General features: G+C 37.7%; 1 protein-coding gene across 4 annotated transcripts; it reads right to left on the bottom strand.

The window, feature by feature from the left end:
• Positions 1-7: 7 nt before the first annotated feature.
• UFSP2 (UFM1 specific peptidase 2) lies at positions 8-25182 on the bottom strand. 4 transcript variants are annotated; one of them, XR_014239175.1, is made up of 12 exons: positions 25076-25182; positions 16781-16859; positions 13892-14075; positions 13744-13810; positions 11353-11510; positions 10770-10962; positions 9297-9443; positions 6369-6533; positions 6034-6158; positions 4758-4839; positions 3726-3850; positions 8-181 (listed from the first exon to the last, which is right to left on the bottom strand). XR_014239175.1 is itself a non-coding variant. In XM_082375327.1 (12 exons), exons 1-12 carry the CDS (start codon positions 25076-25078, stop codon positions 95-97), a joined length of 1410 nt encoding a protein of 469 aa, XP_082231453.1. In that variant the 5' UTR covers positions 25079-25182; the 3' UTR covers positions 8-94. The 4 variants fall into 4 exon arrangements, 2 of the variants coding, with proteins under 2 accessions (XP_082231453.1, XP_082231454.1); XM_082375327.1 differs by having other exon boundaries at positions 4763-4839; XR_014239176.1 differs by lacking the exon at positions 4758-4839.

Genomic DNA, 25182 nt, shown 5'->3' with positions numbered 1-25182 from the left:
ACCATCAAACTACACCCAGGATTTAATCTGAAATTAAATTTATCAACAAATTTATAAGGTACAACTTTACTACAGTCTTTGAGTCCAAGATATTTTAAATAGTATTTGGTCGCTGAGGAAGACATAAGTTATAGTAAGCATCGTTGTTCCAAAAGTCTGGACCCTTCCATCCACACCAGCCCTAGATTTGGGAGAAGGGAAAGGAAAACCTTTTACAAAGTTACAGGACTACATGATTGAAACTGTAACATTTTACTATCCTGTTCTGTCAGCAGGGTCTTGGAATAAGACTCTATATAATTCAAATATTTGAGTTCCTGTAAAGCATAGAAAAGTAGCTTATTTGGCTCCCTTTCAGACAGAATTAAAAATTTTTTAATTCTATGATATTTAATCATAGGAATCATTAAAAATGAAAAGCTTCATTACAGTACTGTTACTCAGTACCACATTTTATTGATTTTAGGATGCATAGTTTTATAATTCTGGCAGTCGATGGCATGTGATAGTTTAACTGGCATCTGTCCATAACAAGACTGTATAGACAGTGAAAAAGACTGAACTAGAAAGTGGGCCTCCCCAGCCACCGAATCGGCCACTGCCTTGATCCCCACTTCCCAGCAGTGGCATCTCAGCAGTGATTGATACGTGGCAGTGAGAAATCTGAGATTGCCCTTGGAGTTGCATTCTATGCCCTTCGTTTTCCTCAGGCTGTAATCATGCCACTTTCCAATTTTATGTCAGTATTAATCCTTTTCCCCAGCAGAGAAAATGACTTTCAAACAAAATCTCATTGTGAATAGAGAAGTTTATCAAATTTCTTCTAAGGCCATTGATTTATCAATATTTTCTTAAAGACCCAGCTCACGACTTGTCTGTGTTACATCATTCTGAAATGAAATGCTTTGTTTGCAAATACTTGTGAGGAGACTAGTGAGGATTCAAGATGCCACCACGTGAGTGACAGGTGGTGACTGTACCCCTTACCCTACCGAACTGGGAAGCTGCTGGGCGTTCTGGCAGTGACCTGAAGTCAAAGGTCAGAGTTCCTATAGGGCAAGATAGTGTGTTAAGTCTGTCTTTCAGTGTGGAGGTGGGAGGGTTGAGTAGAGATGCTCTTTAGGTTTTTCATTTTTATTTTTCTGATTGCAGAAATAAAGATACATATAAAAATTCAAATGAGGTGAAAAGTAAAAATTAAAAAAAATCCTCCACCAGTCCTGCCCCGCCTCTCCACAGGTAACCACCATTAAGTTTGGTTTATTATCGTTGAGAACTGTTTCTTTACATAAACGAACTTTTTTTTATCATGTCATTTTTTTCAGCAAAACTTTCTCTAATGAATTTAATGTCCTAAAATCTGTTTTCTTAACAATAAATAGAAAAAAGGCTTATACTTTCCCTGTTTTAATCTTTCTGTGGTCTTTTCACACATGTGGGCCATCTCCAGGTAACCAGACTCAAATTTTTTTCCAGAGAAGTGGGTAGAGAGGGTATCCAAACCAGAAACTGGGGGAGTAAGTAGGGGAGCCAGACTTCTTTCCTTTGAGGTGTCTGGCTTGGGAACTTCAAACAGGAAAGCTCCCCAAGTGGGTAAAGAGAGGTCAGGCAGAGGTGCAAATGGCCCTCTGGCCCCTGCCATAGACTGAATGTGTCCAAGATTCGTATGTTGAACCCTAATCCCCAATGTGATGGTATTTGGAAGTGGGCCTTTGGGAGGTGACTGGGTTATGAGGGTAGAGCCCTCACGAATGGGGTTGGTGCCCTCATTAAAAGAGGGCCCAGAGAGCTCCCTCATCCCTTCCACCATGTGAGGACAGTGAAAAAGACTGCCGTCTTTGAAGTAGAAAGTGGGCCTCACCACCCACCAAATTGGCCAGCACTTTGATCCTGGATTTCCCAGCCTCTGGAACTGTGAGAAATAAATTTCTTGTTATAAGCCACCCAGTCTATGGTATTCTGTTACAGTAGCCGGGATGGAGTAATAAGACAGTGCCTTAGATTCTTGAGTCACGTGAGAGTCAACAGCACTTCTACTGATGGCCTGGCCTTGGCCTCAAGGTTTCTTGCATGTGTGAAGAGAGCAAAGGGTTTTTGCTGTTACAAAGGTCTACAGAAATATAACTAGCAAAGGAGGGCTTCCCTGGTGGCGCAGTGATTAAGAATCCGCCTGCCAAGGCAGGGCACACAGGTTCGAGCCCTGGTCTGGGAAGATCCCACATGCCGCGGAGCAACTAAGCCCATGTGCCACAACTACTGAGCCTGCATGCCTAGAGCCTGTGCTCCTCGACAAGAGAAGCCACCGCCATGAGAAGCCCACCCACCGCAATGAAGGGTAGCCCCCGCTCGCCGCAACTAGAGAAAGCCCGCGTGCAACAAAGAAGACCCAACGCAGCCAAAGATAAAATAATTTAAAAAAAAAAGATTATTGCTAATCACAAGAAACAGACATCTCAAGTTAATGACTAAAAAAATAAAACTAGCAAAGGAGAGTGCAGTTCTCAGAGAAAGTAAGCAGGGACAATGCCTTACTCTATCTAATTGCATTAGAAAACCCTACCTAGATAATTCCATTTAGTCCAAAGTCCGTCAAGCCAGCCAAAAAGAAGTAATTTTATTATCTGTATTATGCCTCTAATTAAAATCATAAGGCGTCTCACTGCCTTTAAGATAAAATCTGAAAGCCTTGCTCCTCTGCCTGGCGCAGTGACCATCCCAGATTTAGCTCCTGCCTATCCCTCCAGCTGTCAGCCACGCCTCTTCACCAGCTGTCATCACGCTCCTGGAGCACGCCCTGCTCTCCTTGCACTGTCTCTAGGTGATGCCTCTGCAGGAGCAGCCTTGTGAGCTCCAAGACCCGACGCAGCCAAAAAAAAAAAAAAAAAAAAAAAAGAGCAGAGGAACCTTTTTATGGGTACTAATGATATTGACTTAAGTGACAACATGACAAAAATGAAGGGTAGTGGATAGGATATATTCACTGGCTTATAGCTGGAAAGGCTGTATGCATTCTTTGTAATTTTAATATATTTGGCAAAGAATATAAAACTTATTTAAAACTCAGGTTAATTATGCCTTATAACACTTGCCTCCTAAAGATTTAGTACTGAGTTTCATGAAAATTTAGTACTAGTTTCTCATGAAAACTCAGTACTAAATCTGAATTAGTTGCCTATAAATTAACTTAAATTTATACCTCCTTTAGCTGGTAGTTTAAGCATCAACAAATACTCTTAAATCTGTTTCAAATATAACTCCTTCATAGAATGAGATGAAGTTATATGTAAATAAATTAAAGGCAGTCAAGCCTCCATAATGTCCAGCATACTGCTTAGCTAATTTTTGGTTAATTCTAAAATTATAAAGGTTATATACTCCACTCTATTTCAAGGCATTGATATATCTCACTATATTTATATTTGTGCAAAGCTGTAAGTCTCCAGGGGAATATATTTATGAGTTTTGCATTCTATTAAGTTTAATAACTGAGAAAGTCTTGATAAATCTAAGCTAAATTTTGTCTTCCACAATTTACTTTAGTTCCCCCCTGTCCTTGTCCTCTGTATCTAGAGAGACAGTTACTCATCACAGCCTTAGAATCCCTCCTTACAGTGAGGACCCCTGCCCTCAGTTCATAATCCATCTTTCTGTTAGCTGCCAGTTTTCTATCCTTTGGTCCTGGGTTCTTTGCCTTGTATCTAAATTTGTGTTAAACAGACACTTACCTTTTCTATAATAACTTGCAGATCTTCAGCGCCTGTATAATGTGGATCTAAAATCAGAAATTTTATGTGTCCTGTAATCTCATTCCATGCAACTCCTAGTATTGTGTGGGCCAAAACTCCTCCCCCTATTGAAGAGGAAATATGAAATGAGAGGGCATATATTAATCTCAACTTCCCATTCAATTTCAATTTAAAAAGATTATTTTGCCTATTAATTGACCTAACAGCATTAAAATCAACTGGCGTACACTGTAAACGACACAATGTCAAATATACTCTGAAGAGGTAAGATTACATCTTTAAGACAGAGAAGAAACAATCGTATCTATAATCATACTAGGTTTATATTTCACTGCAGTATCCATGGAATTACCTAGACTGGATTTAAAAAGGGCCACAGAGGGTCTAAACTCCACACGACAGAGTAACGATCACCGCTGCTGGCACCTCTCTCAGCAGCTGGGCAGTGCTGCCTCTGGTCTGAGTACCTCCAATGGTGCCGCCCGTCTGCTCTTTCAATACTTCCTGTATTTTGCTGAAATCTGCCTACCCACATTTCTTACACACCAGTCTTAGCTTGCCTTCTGTCATTGCAGGACAAGTCTCACTTCTCACAGAATCGTGAATCTTTAGATCAGCTAATCCAATCCTCTGATTTTACAACTAAAGCCCGGAGAGGTTAAGCAATTTGCATAATGTCACACAGCCAGCCAAGTTAGTGCTAGCCATGACTTACAATGCTCAGCTCAGTGACCACTGCCTCTTTTCCATTCTGCTCTCAGCTCTTCAAGTATTTGAACACAGTTATCATTTCTCTTCTTAGCCTTTACTACTGCTGGTTATTATCTTTTTTGTAACTTTCCTCCTGCCTTGGAAATTTTAAAATAATATCCAGAGGACAGTATGCATGATGTAAAAGCTAATTTTAATATGTTTAAAAATGACTGATTTTATGTGCCATTACATATTTTTATTAAACATAAGTTTCACATACTCGCCACTCTACCAAAAGAACCCAAGATATCCAAACACCTTACCGATCATTACTGGCGTTCCTTCACTCTGGAAATGATTAACCAGTTCCCGTCCCTGAGAGGCCATTTCAGAACCTTGGCTAGAAAGAAACCATTTTCTATCAGATGAACTATTTCTAAGATAGTTGGGAATGTATGAATAATGTTTTACTGTGACAAAACTCACTTTTTAATCACCATATGCTTCACTACTTAATCTATCACTTATTTGTTAGCACTGATTTCCACAGCCAATCAAAACTGCACTTGTGAAATCAGAGGTATTAAAGTACTTGGACAATAAAAATAATAACACTATAGTTAGCAAGGTTGTTGTAATAGAAAATGTATTGAACACATAAGCTCATAAATCAGGAGTAAGCTAGTGATGGTCATAGATATCAATCTTATATTAATATTTGCTCATATTTTTATACTAGAATTGTGACTAAAATATATTGGAAAAGAAAAAATGAATGTATTATTTGGACACATTATTAATTTATTAAAATCTTAGGAAGAAAAAGAGTAGGAGATAAAAAGGTCAGTCATAGACCAACATTTGATTTTTTCCTTTCAAGACGTCTCTGCCTTAAGCATTAAAAAAACTAGACTTTCTGGGGACTTCCCTGGTGGTGCAGTGGTTAAGAATCCGCCTGTCAATGCACGGGACACGGGTTTGATCCCTAGTCTGGGAAGATCCCACATGCCGTGGAGCAACTAAGCCCATGCGCCACAACTACTGAGCCTGCGCTCCCTAGAGCCCGTGCACCGCAACTACTGACCCCACGTGCTGCAACTACTGAAGCCCATGCGCCTAGAGCCCGTGCTCCACAACAAGAGAAGCCACCGCAATGAGAAGCTCACACACTGCAATGAAGAGTAGCCCCCGCTCACCACAACTAGAGAAAGCCCACGTGCAGCAACGAAGACCCAACGCAGCCAAAAAATAAAATAAATAAAAAACTAAATAAAAAGAGAAAAACAGAACAAAAAAACTAGACTTTCTGTAACTCTACTCAAAACTGACATATTTGCAAGTTTTCCTCTTCCAGACTAAGATTAGGCCTAGAGCATATAAGCAGATATCACAAAGTTTACTCATAAACTCAAACATCTTCTAAAAAGTAACAAAAAAATTTAGGGCTAGAAAAATGAGATTTATAAAGCAAGGAGGCAATGTGGAGGAAGAGAAAAGAGTGAAAACAAATGTGGGGGAAAATGCGCTTTTTCTTTTAATAAAAATGACAAATTCTCTTTGAAATGATTTCTCAGATTTCTTAAAGTGTCCTTACCTGACAAACAGTATTTTTGAAGTTATACCAATCAAATGGTTCAGTACCAGCTGCACCTCGATAGATCCAATCCACTGCCGTGATCCGACAAATGTTGCTGGTTTGTCCCCAGCATCAACTAGAGCCTTTGTGTATTTAAAAATACAAAAAGATCCATACACAAGACAGCTATTAAAAATTACGTTTAGGGCATTTTCCCTGATTACCAGTATTTATATTTTTTTTCTTCAAAACAGAAATAAGTCTGCACCATGAGGTAGGAGTAATTATTAATGGTATATTAAGGGTTAATGAAACATCCAACTGATTACAATTCAAAATGGCATGTTCTGTACCTGCTGAATTTCTCTGTGTGTTGGAATGGATCTCTCTGTGTATCCCTGGTGTTTGAACCAAGAGCAGATAGTCTGCAGAGACCGATAAGCACAGCCCCAGCCATTGTCATCTATCCGATCCTGCATATAATGATGGTAACCATATATGCCCTGGACCACAGAAATCTATATAAAAAGAAGAAACATAGTAAAATATTAACTTAAGATAGATGTATGTATTATATTACACAAACACATACTGAGTCATTTTACTATTCTCGGAGCTAGACTTACTTTAGTTCCTTATAAAAATTTTTTTAAAAAAGAGGAAACACTCCCCAACTCTTTCAATGAGCCAGTATACTACTGATACAAAAGTGAAGTAAGAACAGTATGAGAAAAGAAAATTATAAGACAATATCATTCATGAACACAGATGCAACAATCTTAACAAAATATTAGCAAACTAAATCCAGCAGAGAATAAAAAATAATAATTAATCATAACCAAACTATCATGAACGCAAATCTAATATCGTTTGGAGATTTGCATTGGAAGTATTTAGGAGTAAATAGCATGATGCCTGTAATTTTCTTTGAAATGGCTCAAGGGGAGAAAAGGAGAAATGAAGCAAATATAGCAAATTGTTGACACTGTTGCATATATGTAACAAGAGACATGTACAGTAATGTTCATAGCAGGGTTGTCTAAAGAGCAAAAAAACCTGGGGGAAAAAAATCATACCAAGGTATATTATCCAGCAATAAAGATAACTGAAGTACAGTTATACACAATACCATGGATAAATCTTAGCTACATGATACTGAGTGAAAAAGCAAGTTGTAGAAGACTATACACAGAATGACACCATTTTGGTAAAACTCAAAATCAAGCAAGACTAAAAGCAACATTGTTGCGAGAATATGTACATATATGGTGAAACTGTTAAAAGAAAGGGAAGTGAATGATGAACCCAAACTCAGTATAATAGTTCCTCCTGGGTGTCGGGGAGGCGGAGGAGTGCAGAGCAAGGAGCACACAGTCAGACTGGCCACGTCCTAGTTCTTAAATGGCGTAGGGAGCTCTCCAATATTGATTTCTTTACTGTGCTTTATAACTTACATATATGTTACATGCACACATGAAGTATCATATAATAAATATTAAGAAATATATAAATGCTTCTTGCATTTTTGCAATACAGATAACCAACCCATTTCATTGTCAAAAAACAATCAGTATTTATTCAGTACCTTCTGAGTGTCCTGGCGCTTAGTAAAGAACTATTAGGAATTAAAAATGAATATATGATATAATACTTACCCTAGAAGAGTTCCAAATATAATCTGAGAGAGAAAACATTTATGTAATAATCTACGAGAAAACCATCAAGAGTTATGTTGCTTGTTAGAGACTCTAAGTTTTGTATTTCCTATTCTATGAATCTATGACTGTGACAGAACAAGATTTTCAATCAGGAACAGGTCTCTCAAGATTTCCTCCCATATAAGCAAAATAAGTGAAATCATTCAATGTCACTGAAATGTTGACTAAAGTCTCATTTGTATGCATGTAACGGTGAGTGCCCAGCCAAGGCTGTTCTATGCGAAGCTGGCCTGCCCATAGCTCTCGCAGGTGAAGCTGCTGTCCCAAGTGCATGCTGATAGCCAGAACCGGAAGCGGGCCCCTAACTGCCCTAGGGTCAACGTTGTATCACGTACTCATTTTTTTTTTTTAAACTTTTGGGTTTATTTATTTATTTATTTATTTATTTATTTATTTATTTATGGCTGCGTTGGGTCTTCGTTTCTGTGCGAGGGCTTTCTCTAATTGCGGCAAGTGGGGGCCACTCTTCATCGCGGTGCGCGGGGCTCTCATCATCGCGGCCTCTCCTGTTGCGGAGCACAGGCTCCAGACGCGCAGGCTCAGTAGTTGTGGCTCACGGGCCTAGTTGCTCCGCGGCATGTGGGATCCTCCCAGACCAGGGCTCGAACCCGTGTCCCCTGCATTGGCAGGCAGATTCTCAACCACTGCGCCAGCAGGGAAGCCCATGTACTCATTTTTAATTCTTAAGATTTCCTTACAAAGCACCTGGAGACTCAGCAGGTATTGAATAAATGCCATGACAAGATGGGCCAATCAAATTTTCTCTTATGGGAATTTGAATTGAGAGGTGCAGGGTGAATCAGGCAGTAAGTGCAAGGAATGAAGCTGAAACAACGCATGCAATCAGCAGCTCTGAGGGAGAGTAGGAAAAGTTATGTCAGGCTGAAAAAATGAGGAAACAGAAGACGAGGCTGAGAAAAGGTAGAGTAAAGGGAAGGAACAGGCCAGTTAGGATCAAAAGCACCCCCAAAGAAAGCTGAGAAATGCTATCAAGGAGTGAGAGTACGCCTTGAGACCGAGGCCAGTCACAGCGCTGCTTTGTTGTAAGAGGCCCAGCTGTACGATTCCTATTTTTGGTTGCCCATGAGATCCTCTCTTACTAGCCTGCATGCATCCTTAAAAGAACCCTTCCCCACACTCCTTTTCTGAGCTACCTTTAGTGAAAAGATCTACCCCTTACAACTAGGTATATGCTGTACAGGAAACATGTAGTGCTTTATTAGCCTTTTCCTACAGTGTGAGTTGTGCAGAAACATGCCCTTAATTAGCATGATTTCTCAGGTTCAGAATGGAAATAAAATAGGACAAGCCTTTAAAGAAATTAAGGAATGGAATTTTAGTAAGAGAAATGTGCTACACATTATCTACTCCTAACCTTTTTAGACCACAGTAAATTACTGCTATCTTAAGCAATGATCATTAAAAGAAAAGGGTGGTAAATTATGTTTTAGGGACGATGATACCCGTTATGAATTGATCGTTACAACTTCCACTGGGTACAGACAGAAAACAACTAACGACACTTATGATCAATTGACTCACATAGAGAACTATTAAACTCACCACACCAGTCTCTATGTTAGGTGAATTGAGGTAAGTATGTGGATTTCTAACGTAACCATCTTTGTATGGTTCATCTGGAAAGTGATAAGCATTAGACCTTCTGAAATAAGGTCTGTCATGAGGCAGATTGAAGAGATCGTGTAACTCCTAAATGAAATCAGAATCAAGAGGAAAGAAGAGAAAAAAAGTTACATGATTTAGATTCCTAGTCAATAAATAAACTCAAACTAGATACAAAACAGAAAATTTACTAAATATTGGTTATAAACGTTATCAAACGCACTTATGATTTAATTCACTAAGGTCAAAGAAAGTGAGATTTAAACTAAAACCAAAAAAGATTTATTTTTGTTTATCTATGTATATGGATAGAAACTGGAAGGGGATGTAGAAAAATGATAATAATTCGTTAGAGTCAGAGAACTGAGATAATTTAAAATTACTCACTATAACACACTCTGTTAAAATACATCCAGGCTAAAGACTGGTTTTGAAACCGCCTCGTAAATGAGTAAATTATAATTAACAATGATATAATTATATCAAAATACTTTAAAAAATCATGCTTAGAGTACTTAACAAATATAAGGGGTAGCGGTTAAATTATAGAGATTGGTGGCATGAAACCAACCAATATGGCATCAAAATAAAAATACACATACATGTCTGAAAGGCAATATATTCCTGAATGTATAAAAACATGTAGTAGTTACTTTGAAAAGTCTGACATCTTCTTTTGCTATCTCCTGTGTATTCTAGCAGTTTGAATGGGATCGTTAGCTTACGTAACTGTTGCCTCTGCAAATCAATTCATCTGGCACTGACAGAGAGGCACAGAGGGTTACATTGCTGTGTCTCTTTTCAGGGACAGAGACCAGGAAGACAGGCCCATGGTAGAATTGGATGGGTGCCAGGCAAGGCCACGCATCAAACACATGTACTCCCAAACCAGTCATTTTGCCGAGAGATCTCATTTCTTTGGATGCTGATCATGTTTCCTTCAAAATGCCTCTAATAAAACCCAAATAACCCTGGGAGGTGGGGGATGGAGTAATACTATAAATCCTAATTAGAAACAGCATAAATCCTAATTTCCCTTCTCTGACTCTAATCTTGTCTCTTTCACAAATCTGGAAGTAACGGAAGAGAAAAGGAATATATTAAATACCACTCATCAGCTGCTCTAGGCATGTAAGCATCTTTTCAGTTCTAAATTGCATTACAGAAAAATAACATATGAACTACACCGAACATATGAAATTAAAATGTTACATATGGTTTAGCAAAGTATTTTTTCATTAATGATACTTTAAAAAGTTATAGAACAGAAGTTAAATAAGGTGTAAAGCTAATAGTCTGCGTCCACACTTTAAAATTAAATCACAAAACAATGTCCATTTATTAGAAACACAAAATTAAACACAAAATGAATGATAGCTGTATTTTTTTTAAGAAAAAATGAATTGGTTTCACCTTTCTATAGGCCTGCAGCTGATCATCTGGAATTCCTGATGGATATGAAACTGTTACAAGATTTTTTTCCCCTGGTAATAAAAAGTGCAGTGGTTCAGGGACCACGATAGATGTTCCTTTCATGTATTTCAAAATGCATTGTTCCATATCAGTTAGTTGATTATGAATTGCATCAACTAGATGTTTACGAACTCTGAGGGGGGGGGGAAATATACAAGTGCATTAACAGAAGTTATAGCAGTTTATGATACATGAAAGTGTCGAGTGACTATATTCCTAATATATCCTCGATTGGACCAGGTTTATTAAAGGAAGTCTAAAAAATGCAAAGTTAAATGTTAAATAAACTAAATTTCCTCTGTGTAGATAAAGGGAAAACCCTACAGGTTTTGCATATTACTCTACTTCCTCCAATAAACATCTAATTACTAGATGACTCTTAGTTTAATAATAAACAAGGAGTAAATCATAGTAAAAACAACAACAACACTGGATATGCCTATATGATAATTTAAAATGAGCTCTGATTACTTTGGGAGAGGGTCCTTATTTAAACGTGGCAGTAGTATTAGAAAATACCTACTTTCCCCACGTTTCTTCTGGAGCAACAGATACAACTGCATCGACCGGTAAAGTCATATTAACATAGTGGTGTCCTCCGCTTTCTCTTTCAATGATGGGTGTTACAGGTGCCAGAGGGGTTGACATTTCCAGCATAAGATCTATATTTACTATTTGATGCTATAAAGATAAACAGTAAAAGTTAACTTATAGAACATTGAATAATAATATAAAAGGTAAGTAAAAGGACTTTTTAAGGACCATATAAGCTATATTACAGTAAATTACTGAAAAGCACAAATCTTAAAGAAGAAATCTTCCCTGCTTCAAAATAATCTGAGGAGAAGGGGAGAGTGAGTGGGGAGTGAAGGTGAAATCAGATTGATCACGTACTGATAAACATTAAAGTTAGGTTCACCAGGCTTCATTTAACTATTTTCTCTACTTTTGTATACATTTAAAAATTTCAAAACAAAACAAAACAAATGAACAAGATGCAATAACCACACACTGAAGCAACTTTTAAACATATATTATGACTATATACCTGTGGTCTAAAGACATAAAAAACTATAAACAAATATTGAACTCTATTAGTAGGTTTGATTTTGATAGCGGTATGGGAAAACAATTTTGAAAATGCTTTCTGTATATTAAACAAATTTAGCAAAATATTAAGAGTACTGGAAGCCAGGTTTCTCACTGGGAAAAGGTTAGCAATTGTGTGAGGCTGAAGTAGAACTGGAGGTATAATATGATTTACACAGATAAATATGGATGTTATGTGTTATATATGTATAGTATGTATATATACATGTGTGTGTTCCTTGAGGAAATGGCTGATTCCTGAGCTAACACAGGGAAAGTACAAGACGTGTCTGAAACATCCTGTGGAAGAAAGTAGCAAGTACTCAAAAATATGGTGTCAAGAGGACATTGGAGCCAGCATGAAGTTTCTATTGGCCAAATCTTAGAAAATGTGAGCATCAAAATAACTAATGACATAACAGTAACAGATAACTCATTGCATAAAATAGGAATCCATGCTTCCATGCAGTTAATAAACAAATAGGGAAATGGAAAATCTCCCCCTCACAGTATAATGTCATCTAATAAATGTAAAAGGAAATGATAGACTTAGAAAAATCACTACTTTGCAACCATCAGATTAATGCTAGATTCTGGCAAAAATTATCAATTGATGTTAGAAGTGATGGGTAAACACATGATGAGGAACAGGATATATATATATAAACTCAAAGTATCTTCCCACAAAATACTTACTAATTATAAGGGCAAAAAATAGTACCCTCACAGTGGAGAACACTGGCGGATACCACATTAAATGATCAAAGTTAACATCACTAATACAAGAACAAACTGAGCATATGCTTCTTTCATACGACGTGCCGAGAAGGACACACATTACTTCTGTGGTATTCCTACCAACAATGACCACATGAATCTATCGTGAGGAAGCCTAAAACAAACCCAAACCCAAACTGAGGAACATCCTACAAAAGAACTGACCTGTATCCCTCAAAATGTCAAGCTCCAACGACTGGTAATTCTCAAATCCTTATCCATAGCCCACAATTTTTTTTGTACACTCCACATTTATAAATCTAACAGCTCATGTGGACTCCTCACTGCTGTCTAAAACATAATGTGACCGAAACTGACCTCATGTCTTCCCCATCTTCCATCTTTACCCAAGCAAGAAGCTGGTCATCCCACATCCAATTAGTTTCCAAGTATAATCTATTCGATCCCCTAAATAGTTCTTGTATCAATTCCCTCCTCTTTATTACTGTAGCTACTGTTTTGGTTTGGCTTCTCCTAAGTGGTCCCTGCCCACATCTCCAACCTCACGTCCACTCTATTTTCCTTACTAGTCTGGAAAAACACTAAAGGCATACTAACTTTGTACAACTTCCTGCCTTGAAGCAGCAGCTCCATTTTTCATCTCCAATATCTGGCAAAGTTCGTGGCACGTGGCAGGTACTCAATAGTGCTGGTTCAAAAATCAACAGAACCAAAACAGTGTGAAGAAAAGTAAATCATTTATTATTTACTACCTCATATAGCATAATGTGTCACTGTCATGTTTCAGAATGATCCCTTTTTATTTGTTTTTAAATAATCTGTAAACAGACTCAAGCTGTTTTATTTCTGTGGGAGCAAACAAGGCATTCAAAAAACCCATTTAAGATATATATTATAATGGGACAAAAGTTTAGATATGTACACCAGAGATATAACCTCTGGCAAGTCATTTAATTTTTCTGGACCTGAATAATCTGATCTGTAAAAAAAATAAGAAAGTTGGGTTAAGTAATTTCTAAGATCTCACTCAACTCCAAATTCAAGGATTGAAAATTTTTATCACTAAGAAGACAGGTGATTTGCTTACCATGTCTGACAACTTTTTGTCTTTCTTCCTCATGAATTTTCGTTTTGTATCTTCTTCCTGTTCAAATCTAAATTTTTAATACACAAAGATGTTTATCATACGAAATGACGTTGTGAAAACACTTCTAGCCATCTTCAAGCATACTCACTGAATAAAGCGCATTATGTTCTTACAGGTGGAACTATCAGTCAGTTCTCCTGGAATGGTGTTCATGTCACTGTTAGGCCATAAGTACACTGAACTGTGGCAGATTCTGAACACAAGTGCATTTGAAGAAAGCTTGGTTGAGAGGTCACTCAACATATGTTTTAGTGCTTTCTTGATAAAAATTTCTAAATTAAAAGAATATAAATAGAATAAGAAAAATTATAAACTTTTCAACATGAATGCTTCCAAGCACACAAAAGTACAGCACAGTAAAACTGACCCCCAAATATCCATTCCCTATATTCAATACTATAAAAACATTTTTTTTGCCTTTTAAAAAAAAAATGGACATAAAATTCATTGTTTAATGTGTACAATTCTGTTGCTTTTAGTATACGACAAGGTTTAAAATCATCACTATTTAATTCCAGAACATTTCATCACCCCCAAAGAAACCCTGGCCTTACCAGTGGTCATTCCCCATTCTCCCATGGCAATCACTAACCTACTTTTGGTCTCTATAGATCTGCCTATTCTGGACACTTCATATAAATGGAATCACACATTACGTGGCCTTTTGTGTCTGGCTTCTTTCACTCTGCCTAATACTTTCAAGATTCATCCATATTGTGGATTCATCCATAATGTGAATTCATCCATAGCATGAATTAGCACTTCACTCTTTTTTACGGCTGAATAATACTCCATTGTATGAGCAAAACATGTTTTGTTTATCCATTCATAAGCTGATACACATTTGGGTTGTTTCTACTTTTCAGTTATCATGAATAATGCTGTTATGAACATTTGTGCACAAGTTATTGTGTGGACATAACGTTTTTAATTCTCTTAGGTGATCACCTAGGAAGAATTGCTGGGTCATACAGTAACTGTCTTTTTGAGGAACTGCCAAACTGTTTTCCAAAGAAACTGCACCATTTTATATTCCCATCAGCAATGTATAAGGATTCCAATTACTCTCAAAATACCTTATTACTTATAGCAATAAAACTGTTGCATGAAATTTAAATTTCTTTATAGTTCTATTCTTCCTTGGACTATATCCCACTAAGACTGTACAAAGTACTGTGCTCTGAAGTCACAGTTTTTTTCTCTGTGTGGTATGACATCAACCTGATATTTGTCTGACTTCATTTTCAGGGATTTCCTTTTTACTTTACAGAACTTTTTAAATATGAAAAACATGTTCATGGTTCCAAAGTCAAAACTATAAAGAAGATATATCTGAAGAAGACAATATTTAAATACTTGTCTTAGCTTTATACTCCTAAATCCTAAACCTAGTTAACCTTGTGATTAAAATATTTATTTAACTATCACACTGATATCTTGATAAATAAATACCTTGAGATTGTGGAAGAGAAAAGATTACTTTTAACAAGTCAGATTAAAAGATATCCTGATATGCTTCAGAAAGCCAAATGTAAAGATCTTTAGCTGCACTACAAAAGACAAACATAATTCCTGGATTACTTTCTGTTTATCCCTGAAGGACCATGAGGTAAAGTACCTAAATAATTGTGATGTCTTTAAGTTAAGCACCTTCTTCCCCTCAATTTCCTCATTAATGATTCCCTTCATTGAGTGTTTCAAAGAGTTTGATACAGGAGGAGGAATACTATCAAGTCAGAAGACAAGCTCAAATACATTAATTACTAGGTAAAAAGTATCTGTAGTCCTCACTTACATTTGAAATTACATCATTATATCTGGTGACTAATATATTAGTTATACTTTGGGATGAGTTCATAGCAAAGTATACCTTCAATTTATATTAAGTTGTAAAATGTAAGGCTTTATCCATACAAGTAACATATTAAGGAACAACAATACTTTACTGATAAGATAGGCCTAAAAGTGAGTTTTAGTCCTTGCAAAATGATTCTCATCTTGATGGCACATTAGAAAATCACCTAAAAATCTTACTGATGCCCGAGTCTCTGTCCTTAGAGACTTTAATTGGTCTGGAAGTGGGGATTAGAATGTGGACCAAGATTGAGAACAACTGTCTAATATGAAGGGATGGGTCAGAAAGAACATTCTGCATTCACTCTCCCTCTTTCCAAAGGGCCAGTAAATAATCGTCAGCTGGTGATCTCCTTCAAGGAACTCTGACGCTGTTTATTCCTTATCTTTCTGAACTCCTTTGTGGCTCCTGACACCATTGATCATGCTTTTCTTGAGTGATTTCCTTTAGTATCAAGGTATTAACTATCATCTTTGAGAGATATTAAGTTCTCTTATCTCCAGTTCTGACCACTCTCCCCTAAGTTTCAGACTCAAATTACCAAATGCCTGTTGGGCGTTGGCACTTGGCTTACTGTGGCATCTCAAATGAAACACATCTCCAACACAGCTCCTCATCTTCTTCCTCTGATATTCTTTGCCTCAGTTTGTGGCAGTAGTCAGAAACAGGAAGACATCCTAGAATTTGGTTTATACAAACACTGCTGATTTTTCTCCCATAGAGCTTGCCTACCATTCCTAAACAACACGACATTCAAGAGAGTGGGCTCTGGAGGCACAGGGTTATGTACAGTTGTAAGCCTACAATGTACAAGTCTGGGTGCCTCTTTATATTGTGCTCATGGTGGATATTTATATTTATTGTGACAATTTTCTTTGAGAGGGCAGTAAAGTTTCTTAAGTAAGGAGACACCTTTTCCTAATGTGCAGAGAGAGCCCCATGGGCTAGAGCTGGTGGGGAACAGTGTCTAAGTTTAAATCCAATTTATATCACTTACTAACTATATGACCTTAGACAGTTTATTCATCCTATCTCTCAGTTTCATGTACAAAATGGTAAGAATCTCACTATATTTCATAATCAACTTTATAATAAAAAAGCAGAGTATTTTGGCAGACCTACCATTAGGAGTAGCTAGCTGAAAAGCTAGATCAAGGCCACCTCTCATTCTGAAGAGTATATCCATAGTCTCTGAAATAACCTAAGACAAATAAAACCAAAATTTCATTGTAAAACAAAAACTCATCCTCATATAAATTAGAATCTAACTGAATTTAGGTTAAGGCATTAATTAATCTTGATTTTTCAAGTTATTTCATGAGTTAATTCCTTGTTTTATGGAGAAAAACAAAACACCCTAAATTCTAAATTAGAGGTTCTCAACCTTTGTTCCACATTGAAATCACCTGAGAAGTTTAAAATACTGATTCCTGGGCTACACCCCCCAAGATTCTGATTAATTGGCCTGGGGAGGGTCTAGGCACAAGGATATTTAAAAAGTCCTCCATGTGAATGATTCTAATGGGAAAAGGTTGAGGACCACTGCTCTAAGAAAGTATTTCTAAATTACAGTTTTAACAATTATAGGGTTTAACAATGACATGAAAAGATCAATGGAGAATAACTAGTTGAAGAATGGGACAGAAACACTGACCCTATTATGATAAGAACTGATGGTCAAGACAATGAGAGGAAACTAATATATCATTGATGGTGGGAGTATAAACTCAGAATTCTTCATAGGGTGATGTGGCAATAAAAATCAAAAGCCTTATATTCACGAGCAGAAGCAAGAAGAACTACAATCCTGCAGCCTGTGGAACAAAAACCACATTCACAGAAAGACAGACAAGATGAAAAGGCAGAGGGCTATGTACCAGATGAAGGAACAAGATAAAACCCCAGAAAAACAACTAAATGAAGTGGAGATAGGGAACCTTCCAGAAAAAGAATTCAGAATAATGATAGTGAAGATGATCCAGGACCTCGGAATAAGAATGGAGGCAAAGATTGAGAAGATGCAAGAAATGTTTAACAAAGACCCAGAAGAATTAAAGAACAAACAAACAGAGATCAACACTACAAAAACTGAAATGAAAACTACACTAGAAGGAATCAATAGCAGAATAACTGAGGCAGAAGAACGGATAAGTGACCTGGAAGACAGAATGGTGGAATTCACTGCTGCAGAACAGAATAAAGAAAAAAGAATGAAAAGAAATGAAGACAGCCTAAGAGACCTCTGGGACAACATTAAACGCAACAACATTCGCATTATAGGGGTCCCAGAAGGAGAAGAGAGAGAGAAAGGACCTGAGAAAATATTTGAAGAGATTATAGTCGAAAACTTCCCTAACATGGGAAAGGAAATAGCCACCCAAGTCCAGAAAGTGCAGAGAGTCCCATACAGGATAAACCCAAGGAGAACCACACCAAGACACATAGTAATCAAACTGGCAAAAATTAAAGACAAAGAAAAATTATGGAAAGCAGCAAGGGAAAAACGACAAATAACATACAAGGGAACTCCAATAAGGTTAACCGCTGATTTCTCAGCAGAAACTCTACAAGCCAGAAGGGAGTGGCATGATATACTTAAAGTGATGAAAGGGAAGAACCTACAAACAACATTACTCTACCCGGAAAGAATCTCATTCAGATTTGATGGAGAAATCAAAAGCTTTACAGACAAGCAAAAGCTAAGAGAATTCAGCACCACCAAACCAGCTCTACAACAAATGCTAAAGGAACTTCTCTAAGCGGGAAACACAAGAGGAGAAAAGGACCTATAAAAACAAACCCAAAACAATTAAGAAAATGGTCATAAGAACATACATATCGATAATTACCTTAAACGTGAATGGATTAAATGCTCCAACCAAAAGACACAGGCTCGCTGAATGGATACAAAAACAAGACCTATCTATATGCTGTCTACAAGAGACCCACTTCAGACCTAGGGACACATACAGACTGAAACTGAGGGGATGGAAAAAGATATTCCATGCAAATGGAAATCAAAAGAAAGCTGGAGTAGCAATACTCATATCAGATAAAATAGACTTTAAAATAAAGAATGTTACAAGAGACAAGGAAGGACACTACATAATGATCAAGGGATCAATCCAAGAAGAAGATAAAACAATTATAAATATATATGCACCCAACATAGGAGCACCTCAATACATAAGGCAATTGCTAGCAGCTATAAAAGAGGAAATCGACAGTAACACAATAATAGTGGAGGACTTTAACACCTCACTTACAACAATGGACAGATCATCCAAAATGAAAATAAATAAGGAAACACAAGCTTCAAATGACACAATAGACCAGATAGATTTAATTGATATTTATAGGACATTCCATCCAAAAACAGCAGACTACACTTTCTTCTCAAGTGCACACAGAACATTCTCCAGGACAGATCACATCTTGGGACACAAAGCAAGCCTCAGTAAATTTAAGAAAATTGAAATCATAACAAGCATCTTTTCTGACCACAACGCTGTGAGATTAGAAATGAATTACAGGGAAAAAAACGTAAAAAACACAAACACATGGAGGTTAAACAATACGTTACTAAATAACCAAGAGATCACTGAAGAAATCAAAGAGGAAATCAAAAAATACCTAGAGACAAATGACAATGAAAACACGACCATCCAAAACCTATGGGATGCAGCAAAAGCAGTTCTAAGAGGGAAGTTTATAGCTATACAAGCCTACCTCAAGAAACAAGAAAAATCTCAAATAAACAATCTAACTTTATACCTAAAGGAACTAGAGAAAGAAGAACAAACAAAACCCAAAGTTAGCAAAAGGAAAGAATCATAAAGATCAGAGCAGAAATAAATGAAATAGAAACAAAGAAAACAATAGCAAAGATCAATAAAACTAAAAGCTGGTTCTTTGAGAAGATAAACAAAACTGATAAACCATTAGCCAGACTCATCAAGAAAAAGAGGGAGAGGACTCAAATCAATAAAATTAGAAATGAAAAAGGAGAAGTTACAACAGACACCACAGAAATACAAAGCATCCTAAGAGACTACTACAAGCAACTCTATGCCAATAAAATGGACAATCTGGAAGAAATGGACAAATTCTTAGAGAGGTATAACCTTCCAAGACTGAATCAGGAAGAAACAGAAAATATAAACAGACCAATCACAAGTAATGAAATTGAAACTGTGATTAAAAATCTCCCAACAAACAAAAGTCCAGGACCAGATAGAATTCACAGATGAATTCTATCAAACATTTAGAGAAGAGTTAACACCCATCCTTCTCAAACTCTTCCAAAAAATTGCAGAGGAAGGAACACTCTCAAACTCATTCTATGAGGCCACCATCACCCTGATACCAAAACCAGACAAATATACTACAAAAAAAGAAAATTACAGACAAATATCACTGATGAATACAGATGCAAAAATCCTCAACAAAATACGAGCAAACAGAATCCAACAACACATTAAAAGGATCATACACCATGATCAAGTGGGATTTATCCTAGGGATGCAAGGATTCTTCAATATACGCAAATCAATCAATGTGATACACCATATTAACAAATTGAAGAATAAAAACCATATGATCATCTCAACAAATGCAGAAAAAGCTTCTGACAAAATTCAACACCCATTTATGATAAAAACTCCAGAAAGTGGGCATAGAGGGAACCTACCTCAACATAATAAAGGCCATATATGACAAACCCACAGCAAACATCATTCTCAATGGTGAAAAACTGAAAGCATTTCTTCTAAGGTCAGGAACAAGACTAGGATGTCCACTCTCACCACTATTATTCAACATAGTTTTGGAAGTCCTAGCCATGGCAATCAGAGAAGAAAAAGAAATAAAAGGAATACAAATTGGAAAAGAAGAAGGAAAACTGTCACTGGTTGCAGATGACATGATACTATACATAGATAATCCTAAAGATGCCACCAGAAAACTACTAGAGCTAATCAATGAATTTGGTAAAGTTGCAGGATGCAAAATTAATGCACAGAAATCTCTTGCATTCCTATACACTAATGATGAAAAATCTGAAAGAGAAATTAAGGAAACACTCCCATATACCACTGCAACAAAAAGAATAAAATACCTAGGAATAAACTTACCTAGGGAGACAAAAGACCTGTACACAGAAAACTATAAGACACTGATGAAAGAAATTAAAGATGATACCAACAGATGGAGAGATATACCATGTTCTTGGATTGGAAGAATCAATATTGTGAAAATGACTATACTATCCAAGGCAATCTACAGATTCAATGCAATCCCTATCAAATTACCAACGGCATTTTTTACAGAAGTAGAACAAAAAAATCTTAAAATTTGTATGGAGACACAAAAGATCCCGAATAGCCAAAGCAGTCTTGAGGGAAAAAAACGGAGCTTGAGGAATCAGACCCCCTGACTTCAGACTATACTACAAAGCTACAGTAATCAAGACAATATGTTACTGGCACAAAAACAGAAATATAGATCAATGGAACAAGACAGGAAGCCCAGAGATAAACCCACGCACCTATGGTCAACTAATCTATGAGAAAGGAGCCAAGGATATACAATGGAGAAAAGACAGTCTCTTCAATAAGTGGTGCTGGGAAAACTGGACAGCTACATGTAAAAGAATGAAATTAGAACACTCCCTAACACCATACACAAAAATAAACTCCAAATGGATTAGAGACCTAAATGTAAGACCGGACAGTATAAAACTCTTAGAGGAAAACATAGGAGGAACACTCTTTGACATAAATCACAGCAAGATTTTTTTGATCCACCTCCTAGAGTAATGGAAATAAATACAAAAATAAACAAATGCGACCTAATGAAACTTCAAAGCTTTTGCACAGCAAAGGAAACCATAAACAAGACAAAAAGACAACCCTCAGAATGGGAGAAAATATTTGCAAACGAATCAGTGGACAAAGGATTAATCTCCAAAATATATAAACAGCTCATGCAGCTCAATATTAAAAAAACAAACAACCGAATCCAAAAATGGGCCAAGGATCTAACCAGACATTTCTCCAAAGAAGACATACAGATGGCCAAGAAGCACATGAAAAGCTGCTCAGCATCACTAATTATTAGAGAAATGCAAATCAAAACTACAATGAGGGGGCTTCCCTGGTGGCGCAGTGGTTGAGAATCTGCCTACCAATGCAGGGGACACGAGTTCGAGCCCTGGTCTGGGAAGATCCCACATGCCGCAGAGCAACTAGGCCCGTGAGCCACAATTACTGAGCCTGCGCGTCTGGAGCCTGTGCTCCACAACAAGAGAGGCCGCGATAGTGAGAGGCCCGTGCACTGCAATGAAGAGTGGCCCCCACTTGCCGCAACTAGAGAAAGCCCTCGCACAGAGACGAAGACCCAACACAGCCATAAATAAATAAATAAATAAGTAAACATTAAAAAAAAATACTGAAAAAAGCACACAATTTATACGTGTACATCTCTATTAAAAACAAAAAACAAACAAAAAAACCTACAATGAGGTACCACCTCACACCAGTTAGGATGGGCGTCATCAGAAAATCTACAAACAACAAATGCTGGAGAGGGTGTGGAGAAAACGGAACCCTCTTGCACTGTTGGTGGGAATGTAAATTGATACAGCCACTATGGAGAACAGTATGGAGGTTCCTTAAAAAACTAAAAATAAAATTACCATATGATCCAGCAATCCCACTACTGGGCATATACCCAGAGAAAACCATAATTCAAAAAGACACATGCACCCCAATGATCACTGCAGCACTATTTACAATAGCCAGGTCATGGAAGCAACCTAAATGCCCATTGACAGACGAATGGATAAAGAAGATGTGGTACATATATACAATGGAGTATTACTCAGCCATAAAAAGCAATGAAATTGGGTCATTTGTGGAGACGTGGATGGATCTAGAGACTGTCATACAGAGTGAAGTAAGTCAGAAAGAGAAAAACAAATATCGTATATTAACGCATGTATGTGGAACCTAGAAAAATGGTACAGATGAACCGGTTTGCAGGGCAGAAACTGAGACACAGATGTAGAGAACAAATGTATGGACACCAAGGGGGGAACGCGGCAGGGGTGGTGGTGGTGGTGGTGTGATGATTTGGGCGATTGGGATTGACATGTATACACTGATGTGTATAAAACTGATGACTAAGAAGAACCTGCTGTATAAAAAAAAAACAAAATTCAAAAATTCAAAAAAAAAAGCCTTATATTCACATTCTTAGCCTAGTAATTCTGCATTTAGAAATTTAATTTCTAAGGAAATTTGCAAAACACACAAAGATTAGGGTATACAGATGTTAACCTGTCAACAAGATATTGATTAAATAATTATGATTATACAGTAATGAAAAATAATGCTTTATAAGAATATTTAATGCCATAGGAAAATGCTTGTAACTTATAAATGGGGAAAAAAGCACTTGCAAAGTGGAATCTATTAGCAGTTCTTAATTTGGGTCCATACACTGCAGGTAGTTGACATATGACAAAGACATATATCATTTTGCTGGGGGAGAGGAGTGGGAAGGAGGAAGGTGTTTCAGAGATTTCATCAGATACTCAAAATATGTCCCAAACAGGCTGAAGAACCATACTACACAGTAAGAACCCTATTTTGAAATAAATTAGTAAGTACTAACATTTACTGAGCCCTTAAAAAGTAAAAGGCACCATGCTAAATGACTGGACATATATTAACTTTGATCCTCAGAACATTACAAAGTAGGTACCATTACTATTTTTCTCATTTACAAATCCTTGTCACATTTTTTTTTTTTAAGCCGCGCCACGCAGCATGCGGGTTCTTCCCCAACCAGGGATCGAACCCGTGCCCCCTGCATTGGGCGAGTAGTCTTAACCACTGAACTGCCAGGGAAGTCCCCTTGTCACATTTTTTTAAGGGTGACTGCTTTTATTTTCCATAAATTGTAACCTGTTGAAAGGCCATGCCCTTTGCCCCAATTATACTTCTAGGAATTTATCCTAAAGAAATAATCACGAAAGTTCAGACAAATTTAGCTTGAATGTTACCCACTTACCATACTGTTATTCATCATAGCAAAAACCAAACAAACAAACAAAAAACCCCACCTAAATAGCTATCAATAACAAGTATGTTAAGTAAATAAGTCAGTTAAATACTATGCACCTATTTGAATAAAAACTATTAAATGGCACTGAAAGATACTGAAGATAAAAGTTATAAAGACAGACAAGAGCAACATGTAACTGTTACTTTCTTTATGACCTTGTAACTAATCACTCAAGTCTGTCTTCTCTTCTGTAAAACTGGAAAAATATACAACTTCACAGGGTTGTTGTGAAGGTTCCATAAGAGATCTTATGAGAATGCACTAGAATCTCCTTACACTTCTGAATTGAGATCCTTTCTGAAGAAATAATATTTAAACTGAGATCTGAGGGGTAAGTATGTAAGAGTATGAACAATTCCAAAGGAAAGATGGGGGTGCAGGTGGACAAGCCCATCCCAGGCAGGGGCTCAGATTGGTGAAGGCCTGCTTAAAAGACCACTTAAGAGACCACAGCAGATGGTTAGATCTCATGGTGCCAAGGACAAGGATAGTTAGAGACAGTGACGACTGACAGCCATTTAGAAGTAGATTTCATAGCATTTGATTAGTGAACAGATGTTCAGGAGTTGAGAAGAGGGCGATGTCAAGGATGATGATTTCCAGGTTTTTGGCATGAACAACGGTAGGGTGGATGGTAGCGCAATGAACTGAGATGGGGCTCACTGGAGGAAGAGCAGGTGTGGGACGAGGGGAGGTGGGAATGGTGAGTCAGTTTTGAACTTGCTGAGTCTGAAATACATATGAGCCATCCAAGTGGAGGTACAGTTAGTACATATGCGGATCTGGAGCTCAGAATACATCTCTAAGCTGGAGATACAAATTTTGGAGAAAGCATAGGGTGTAAAGAAAAGTACTGAACGCCACATCTAGGATACGGATTGGAGGACCTGCTTGAGCAATTAAGAGGGAAACCAGGGGAGTGTGACATCACAGCAGCTAAGGGAATACAGTATTTGCAAAGTCACTCATATCTTTCCCAGGTCCAATCCTTCCTCGAAACCTTCAAAAACGCCTAATTCCCTCGTTCTCAAAATGTATGCACAAGTAGAAGGTGCAGGGAGCGCGTGTCCAAAGGCGGCTGCAGTGGGGCCGGGGGTTCAAGGTTGTGCGGGGCAGTTTCCCTCCGGTCCTACCGGGAGAGGCCGAGGACAGGACGGCCCAGACCACAGAGTTCGCAGCTACCACCGTGGGCCCCGGCAGAACCAGTTATTTCAAGGGCCATAAAGCCTCGTAGCAGCTAGTGAAGTCTGAGGGGAAACGCAGGGGTGGGGGGCGAGCACGGGTACTCACCATAGCGGGTACATGGAGGTGATAGGGGCGCCGACGGCCGCCCAGGCACAGGACGCTGGCCCGGAACTGGCGTCATCGGAGGCGGGGCTTGGGAAGGCCGACTACAA

This window comes from Balaenoptera borealis (assembly GCF_965194805.1).
Source record: "Balaenoptera borealis genome assembly, chromosome: 21".
Lineage (NCBI taxonomy): Eukaryota > Metazoa > Chordata > Mammalia > Artiodactyla > Balaenopteridae > Balaenoptera > Balaenoptera borealis.
This window is presented reverse-complemented; position numbering and strand designations above follow the sequence as displayed.